The sequence below is a fragment of the Electrophorus electricus genome, chromosome 21 (genome assembly GCF_041902795.1).
Source record: "Electrophorus electricus isolate QZ-2024a chromosome 21, ASM4190279v1, whole genome shotgun sequence".
NCBI classification, from domain to species: domain Eukaryota; kingdom Metazoa; phylum Chordata; class Actinopteri; order Gymnotiformes; family Gymnotidae; genus Electrophorus; species Electrophorus electricus.
The window spans coordinates 3904332-3913371 of record NC_137517.1 but is presented as its reverse complement, the minus strand read 5'-3'; the positions used below and the strand labels follow the sequence as shown (position 1 = coordinate 3913371).

General features: G+C 37.1%; 1 protein-coding gene across 2 annotated transcripts; it reads right to left on the bottom strand.

Moving 5' to 3' along the window:
• Positions 1-221: 221 nt before the first annotated feature.
• LOC113576437 (uncharacterized) lies at positions 222-7747 on the bottom strand. 2 transcript variants are annotated; one of them, XM_081704982.1, is made up of 8 exons: positions 6828-7747; positions 5542-5730; positions 4424-4526; positions 2361-2434; positions 2147-2263; positions 1281-1580; positions 591-839; positions 222-378 (listed from the first exon to the last, which is right to left on the bottom strand). In XM_081704982.1, the coding sequence occupies exons 1-8, from the start codon at positions 6898-6900 to the stop codon at positions 344-346; spliced, it is 1140 nt and encodes a 379-aa protein (XP_081561108.1). In that variant the 5' UTR covers positions 6901-7747; the 3' UTR covers positions 222-343. The 2 variants fall into 2 exon arrangements, with proteins under 2 accessions (XP_081561108.1, XP_035377642.1); XM_035521749.2 differs by lacking the exons at positions 5542-5730; positions 6828-7747 and adding an exon at positions 4644-4942.
• Between the last annotated feature and the right edge of the window lie 1293 nt (positions 7748-9040).

The following is a 9040-nucleotide window of genomic DNA, read 5'->3' as shown; positions in this document are numbered from 1 at the left end:
TCAACCTCCGTCTAAAAAGAATCTTTTGTTTGTAATCAGAATACCAAGAGCACTGCATTAGTAAGTCCAACCATCTGCAGAGGTCTGCAGACCTCTAACATGGACAGCAAGGATAAGACCAGTCTGGCAACTCGGCTTATTCTTCGGATTCTGGTGAAGGCGGATTCTCACTCTTTGCCGGATTCAAAAAAGGAAGGGACCAATGGCATGCTAAAAGAATGGTTCTGAAGTGTTGTTGAATTATGAAAATCTTTTAATTTCAGAGCATTAAAATCTGACAAGTTTATATCAAGCACTATGTGTTGGGACCATATTAATAATAAGAAGAAAAAATGATGTAATCTCAAATGATTGGAACATGACTTCCTTCAGATGGATCTGCATAAAAGAACCACAGTAAGAAAATGATACATTTGTGTCAATAAAATATTAACATTAAATATACTTTTGTCATGATGTTGCCATACTATTGCAATGATACAGTGTGTGGAACAATGTATTTTTCACTTATTATTGTGGAATACAATTTAATAATGACCCAAACATTACATTGTAGCCATCAATCAATATTTGTTTTTAAAATGCATTACCTGAGAAACAGCCCTTCAGATCAATAAACGTGATCTTTTTGCTCACGTCATTTTCTGCAGTACAGCTGTAGATTGAGTCACGGTCTGTGGTTTTGTTGATTTGAACTCTGTCCCCATGGCCAATGAAACCATGAGGCCCGTCCCATTTAAAGGTCGCCTGTTCTGAAGGATCCACTGAGCACTGAAGTGTTATTTCTTCTGCTTCTGTACCGTTTGACAGACACATCACTTTTGGCGTTGAAACTGCATCTAAGGGCAAGATGCTTCCTTTTAGACAATACTTAACAAAAACAATCCTCGATGAAAAATGTAAAGCCTGTAATATTAGAGGAACTACTAATCTCACATTTATAAAGTTTTCATTTTCTGATTCATTTCCTGTCATGGCATGATGATCAGATAGGTTGCTTAGATAAACAGCCTACTATACCTGCATGCTGTTCTAATTTATAACAAAAAACACTGCTGGTCTGCTCCAGTAAAATAACAAAATGCACATTTCTTACAGTTTCAACAAAGGCTAACCCCGTGGTGTGTGGGTTTTTTTTATTTTTATGATATATGACATCTATGATAACTAACACCAAATCATTGCTTTTTAATAAAACTGCCTTGTATCCAAGACTCTTAACCTGGGATTGTGCATTCATAAATGGTTAGTGTTTACATCCTAAGACATGTCGCGCTTACCCATAACTGTAATATCATATTTGGACCGCATTAGAGATCTCTCCACAAGGATCTCACACTCATAGAAGCCACTGTCGCTGCTTCTCAGCTGCAGTAGTGTGAGATCACCAGTTGCCAGATTAAGAAGTGCTCTGTTCTTCAATAGGTACCACTCGGTAGTGCCATTGTTCCATGGCAGTATCTCGTATTTGACAACTTTCCTCCCTTGGTGTTGCCACGTAATCATTCGCAGGTCTCCTTTCACACCAGGCCTTAATGTGATATTTTGCCCAGTTTCAAAGAAGTCAACAACTAGACAATCTAAAACGAAAATAGTAAGACTAGTTATTCTGCTGTACATGTGCCGCTAACAGAAACAAAATATCATGGACCAGAAAGGGTGATTAAATAAACACAGCATAGCGCAGTGAAAAAAAAAAATCCTATTCATTTGCTTTCACTCAGACTCTTTCAGAGGAGGCGTCGATATTATTTTCTACACTGGAATAAATGCTTCGGATTTTTTCTACCAACTAAGTCAGTAGGTAGTACCGATTTCATCAACTGTGCAATAGGCCCAAGTTCTCCTAGCTAAAAGCGCTAGCTGCAACTTGCTAGAACTATGGCTATTTTGACTGAGGTTTGATTAATTTTATTATCCCATCAGGGGACATTTTTCTTGGACAACCCTAAACTGCATCATTCAATCCGGTATCATTACAAGCAGTAGTGACATAAAAAGGTAGCCACATTTCCTTCAAGGAAGCGGAGTAAACACACTCACTGAAAAAGTCATAAACTCGTATTTATAAAATGTTAGCTAACCAGTTAGTTATTTATGATACAGCTGGAATCATCGTCGTTGCAGTACTAATATCAGTCGTTACCTCGGTATAGTATTTCGAAAATGAAGGCGGAGCCCACTTGTGCATATAGATATTTTTGCTCGTGTGGTTCATCAAGATGTCCGTTGTTTATTTTAGGAGGTTTGGAACATTTCACCACTAAGAAGAAAATAGATATTCAAACAAGTATTATTTTAAACAATTTGGTAAAATATAGTTTCTCTGAAGATTCTAATACATTTCAAAAATTACAAACCTTCACAGACAGGGTCTCTGCCATCCCAACCTGTATCTCGACAAGTTCTAGTATTTTTTCCAACAAGTTTATATCTGCAAATAGAAGCTGGTTGTAATCAGTATATCAGTCATAAACACGTGAACGTTAATGTGTATATAATTATTCAACCCATGCATACCACGCATGTATTCTACGCGTGTATATTTACAGACTGTGGTATATCGATTGTCGAGCATAATTTCTGAGCCACTCTCTACCCCAATGTTTTTGCAAGCGTTGTCAACATGCAATGAATAATACCACTGTAACGCGTGTGACCCGAGTGCCGAAGGGCGAGGTGCAGGACGCACAAGCTCCAGCGACGTGGACAAACATTTATTACTACATAAAGACAACGGCACTCGCATGCATAACAAACGATGAACATGAACACAATACGATTAACATTAAACAAACACGATAAACACAGATACAGTTAACAATGGCGAGAAGAACATTTAACACTAACACTAACACGCTACCTCAACAGTGACCGACAACACTGCACACAACGACAGGAGTGTAAATGCACAGACTAACACAACACAGGTGTGTGCAGGTGTGGCTACGAACATGGAGCGCGTTCCGTGACAACCACAACATATCATAAAATTAATCCACACATTCATCCATTTAAAGGCCAGTTAAAACAGAACAATATATTTAGTTAATACATATCATTTGTAAAGAAGCCAGTTATTTATTAGCATTGCAGAAGATTTTTTTTACCCCGTTACTCAACAAATGGAGTGGCCTGGTTTTCCCGAATGTTTGCCATTTGGTGTTGAAATATCTGTAAATTAAAGCCTAAAACTACATATTATTTTCCGTTTCTACCGCAAGGTATACAAACATTCGGGAAAACAATTCATAAATAGTATGGAGGCTATCTGTTAATTAGGTAAACATTAGATAAACCCAGCGCCAATGTGCTAAACATATGTATGAAATAATTGCAGCTATAACTGCAGCCTTTGACAACATATAATGGCAATTCGGATTTTTAATTTTTTTTAAATTTATTTTAAACAGAGCCTAGACATGATGTTGATGGTGCCTGGGCATTTACTGACGCAGAGTGTTAGATTGTAAAGCAGACAGATTATAAAGATGTGACACTGTGGTTTGTTAGCATCGTGACTCACCGGTCAGTTTCTGACTAAGTATCTGGGAGGCAAAGTGTTCTCAGCACAGCAATATTGTTTGACTTTTAACAAGTTAGTGCCACTGCTTGATTAAGCAGTGCCTCTGCTTGGTCTGCCACCAAAAAGATCCAGCCAAGACAGAAACTGACTACTGTTGGAGATTTGAACTTGAGATTTGATGGACAGTGACAACAGGAGACATCAAATGATGTCCACAACTTTTTTTTTTTTTTTTTTTAATGAGCAAACCAATTAGTTTTTTAAGGAAGCTCTTATTACTGCCACAGTTCTTGAACTAGCTGGTGATTTTAACTGACCTAAGCTTCAGGATAGACTGCAGGCAGATATTTGTGCTCTGGGAAACTACACTCTAATTTAATGGTAGCATGCAATCGTGCAATCCGAGCCATAATCACAGAATACAGACAGCATCTTTTGTTTTGTTTTTAATGATCCCTAACAAACTATTCAATCAAAGCATAAAACATGGAAAGAGGAACATTTATTTTGCAAGTTAGATAGTCAGCAAGTCTGTGTTAGTACCACAATTTAACTAGTTGCTACCAATTTTATAATATCTTCATCAGTCTGTTTTCTGCCATTATTTGTTATTAACTCTTAATTGATTTTACTGATTTGTGTATCAATATTTTTTTTATTTAACCTATCATCTGTTATGTTTATCAAGTATAAATATCAAGAATATGTAGTTGTAATGTTATGTAAAATTCTACATAAATGAGTACATTTATGAGACTGATTACTACAGATTTAATGTTTTTCCTGCCAGCCTGGTGTTAATGTCATACTATAGTATATGAATATATAAGCATGACTTTAATTTTTTGTGTGTATACATATAAACGATGAACAATAAGTCAGAATTATTTTACTCACCCAATGTTACATTGTGCTATGATATTTGCACCGAACAGAGTTTCGTCAAAATTTGGATATATGTACCATCCATTGGGAATATAAAGGAATCCACAGGATTTTTCTAAAATATAGAAATATCCAATATTATATACTTTGAACAACAGTTAGAGTTCCCCCGGTAATTTAAATGCTGAAACTCCATATAGAACTTCTAAATTAGCTGATGACTTCTGTGTACCGTTTACGAGCATAAGCCTGTGTGATAGTGAAAACGGAATTAGGATAATGCGAGCGACCGACGGAAAGGCGCGTGTAGTTAAAGAGGGGGGAAGCCAGTTGGTTATGAGCACGTGTATTTAAACGCAACGAATTGAGTCGTATGAAGGCGGCGTAGGCTAAAAGTGTATGGAAAGCCAAAGTGGTCAAAGGGTGCGGGAGCATGACGCTAACAGACACGGGAACATGGCAGTGTTGCAGCGGTAGGTGATTCGGGAGTTTTGTTTTTAACGTGACCCGATCCCGGGGCTGGTATGGAGTCGTGTCTTGTTTAAGGTGCTGTTGTATTTGTTTTGTAGTCAACCTGGAGTAGGTTGCATCCTGAATGAAAGGAGAGAGGTGGGAAAAGTAAAAACACTTTAAGTGGGTAAGCGCAATTTCGGTAAATATGGAATATGATGTTTAAATATGATGTGTTTTAATGTTTGTTGACTTGTTGCTTAATTTATGATCTGGGATAATGTGTTTTGTATTTTGCGTGCATGGGGGGGGGGGGGGGGGGGGGGTCACATTTCTGTTCCTGTTTTTTACAAAAAAGGCCTAAGGTGGTATCTGTTACACCTGAGTAATTGCAGTAGTTGCAACCATTAGACCACTACTATGATGCATACAATGTACATTGTTTAAAAACATACAATAGCATTTAAGAATGTTTCTTTTAAAAGTAACTTGTATTTGCTTACTAATTCTCAGGGTTCCCTTTTAGATTGGTGAAAAATACAAGTTACATGTGCTGAAAATGAGACAAGAGTGCATATATACATGTTCAAATCATAGACAAGAATCCTAAAAATACTAACACGTCAGGTACACAGGATTTCTTACAGTATGTAATAGGGTGATGTCTGTAGAAGACTTACTTTGGCATTTGAGTTGTAGCTTTGTCCACTGTGTTCCCTTGCAGGTAATTGATCTAGAAGCTGGTTGCCAAGCAGGCTCATAACCAGGTGAGCACTGGAACTCTACAGTGGCTCCATCTGCGAAAGTGGGTCTGTCTGACTCCACAGTCAAAACCCTGTTCCCCCAAACATTGGGTCTGCTACAGTGTGCTGAGGAGGTGAAAACAAACAGCTGAATACAGTATTGGCATTACTGACAAAAACGGGATGGTGTAAATATGGTGTAAATATTCTCTGGATACAAAGAAAAACATCTGACCCCTTTGTTACCCCCACAGAACTAGTAATGCCAAAACTCAATGCTGCAAAATCCCATAATAGGAATGTTGCACTATTAGTCAAGTATTCTACTGTCTTAATTTTGCAAAATCTCTTTAGACATAGCATATGGGTCTAGTTAAAATCGGTTATTCCTGTTAAGATATTTTAACATTTAGAACTGTCAAGTCCTTGCCGATGAAACCTTTCAGTTGTACGTTTACCTGTCACCTGTTTCTGGCTCACGCCCAGGCACTCACACACAGCCAATCACTGACAACATAGCCAATCTACAGCACCCAGCCAATCAGACTCCTCCAACTCATCAATGACCAGCACATCTACCAAGTCAAGTCACTCGATCACTTGCATGTACCCAGTTGCACATGCACCTTGTTTAGCTTCTCTCTTTTAAGTCCACAGTGGATATGTTGTATTGGTCTTCTTGCCAACCATTTCAAAGCTCAGTACAAACTGCAAGAAACTCGGCACATATGAAACAGAAAGGAGGACAATAAAAATTTCAGTGACTAGAAAGTCATAGCTGGTTTAGATAAAATTGTGGGATGTTAGTATGCTAAGTACATACTCTTTTAACTATAATTGAACTTAATTTTAACTTCACTGTCCCATTACATTTATCTTCTGCTCTGGTACATGCAATGTCACATTTTTTTGCTCTACTGTATACAAAGGTCTTGAAATAAGACACAATCATCTTAACAAAGAAGAGAAAGGTCCAACATCAAAGGCAAATTTATACTAAAGAGAAGGAAAGAAAGAAAAGCTAGCCAAAACCTCCCAATATGCTTGAATTTGCCATGGAAACATCTTGAAAGGAGTCGTTTCCTTAAGGAACAGGTAAACTTTAGGACAATGCTTGTAACATGGGGAACATTATTAAACACATTATAAACATGCTACTAATGACATCTCAGTTTAAAGCTGTTTATTAAAAACTATGGAATTACTGGTTTACCAGACCTTACCTTGGATTTCTGCAACCTTCACGAGACATGAGAGAAAGATGATCATTTGATGGAACGCGGTCTTTGCCCTCATTTTTGGCAATCTTATAAGCCTCTAATCAATAATCAATAATAGCCACAGGATCAAAATAATATTTAGATGTCTATAAAAGGAAAAAACAATGAGCTTGTGTGACAGGTGTAGGGGGGAACGTGTGTGTGTCTGTGTGTGCTTGTGGTCCAGACTTAAATGACCCAGCCAACTCTTATCTGGATTATCTTATTCGATGGACTTTATTATCTGCTCTTGCCTGCCTACATGTAAACAGTCTCCTTTTAGGTTACTGGTGCAACTGCTCGAAAAACTCTTCAGTGCCCAACACTACTGCTACATGGCTAATTTGTACACTCGTATAGCCTCTTGAGTCGCTCACACAATGTGTGTAATAATGAAAAGAACTGACAAATGGATTAACAAAATAAAACCAGCAAACAAAGGCAATGTGATCGTTGTCTGTGATCAAGTTTAAACAGTAAAAAGAAAGAATCTTTTTTTAACTCACAAAATAAATTAAATATTTTGACAAGCTTTCAGACTTAAGAACCACAACATATCTGCATACACATAAACAGTTCCCTTTTTAGGTTACTGCTCAAAAACCTGAGAGAGAGAGAGAGAGAGAGAGAGAGAGAGAGAGAGAGAGAGAGAGAGAGAGAGAGAGGGACAGACAGACAGACAGACAGACAGAGAGGGAGAGAGAGACAGAGAGAGAAAATTTGCCCTCTTGGCTCCAAAGAATAAAGCACTAAAATTAAGTAAAATATTAACTACTAATACAAAGGATATATACAGTGAACAATATTACAACTCTTTTTCACAATGTTTAGTTCCATCATTACATATATATTCATAAAATACCACATAAATTACTGAGCTCTTTCCTTCTGGACCTATCTTCAGTAGAGTTCCCAGCACTACAGAGGTAAATACCCCACAAGGGTTCAAAGGCAACAAAAACAGAATGTTCTACTGCTTGTGTAAATAGGGCCTTGCAGTTTCATTTGCTACACTAACATATACACTTCTCCAATACAATATGAAGTCACCTAGGCAGGTGTGTTGTTTTTTCTATTTTAATTCTGTGACAACTATGTATTCGCCCCACCTTCTTTTATATACCAGTGTTTGAAATCTCCACCATTATATCCAAACCATACATTATTCAATAGTTGCACATTGATATTCAATTCCTATACCAGTTAAAGCATAATACAATTACATTCTTATTCTTCTCTTTAAAAAAAAAAAAGACTTCATCTTGCATAAGGTGGTTTTTCTGTAGCATCCTGAGCCTGGTGGAGAGATATCTCTCACAGAGGTCTGCTGAAGCCTACCCAGAATCCTTTGTAGAAATCCCCTCTTCTGTACACATACCATTTTATAAGGATAGAGAATCTTTATGATCCTTTATGTTTTATACTAATAATATTTCTAATTCAGTATTTAAACCTCTTTTTCCTGTGAACATTCTTTTTTCACCTCAGTGGTAAGAGATGTTGGTCAATACACCAGTTCCATATTTCTCACAAATCATACAGATTCATTTCAGTAGACTGGATCAAATTCTCTGCTTATCTAGGACTTAAATGTCATGACAAACAAATATGCAGGATGATACGGAAAAAAAAACATTACTTTATAAAAATGTTATTATAATTATATTTTCTAGTAGATAAGTTTGACTTTGACACTAATGCTTTGAAGAAAAAAAACATGTAATGAAGTATTCTAATATATCTATTACTTAGATTCCAATGACTGTTTCCAACCAAAAAGAATACAGAATTAATACAGACCGGAGTGACCATACATCTTTCCAAACAGGCAGAGTATGGGAGAGGCTTTTTAGGCAAATGGCAAACTATACGCTTCCTCCACTAGATGGCGACAGTTCATGAACATTAACTGAACAAGGGACCCTCACATGTCTCAGTCAGATTGATATACACTATTATTGCAGTTGTGTGGTCACCCATACTAATTATTAAGTTTCAGCCAAACTATTGTATACATTCAAGCATTTAGCCATACTGAACCAAACTGAATACAATCTCCATAGTCAAATACTGGCAGTAGAATGGGTTGTAGTGAAACCTCAGTGACTTTAACATTCCACACAGGATGCTTTGGCGTAGAACAACACAAATTTTACTTAAAAGCAAAAAATTGCAAT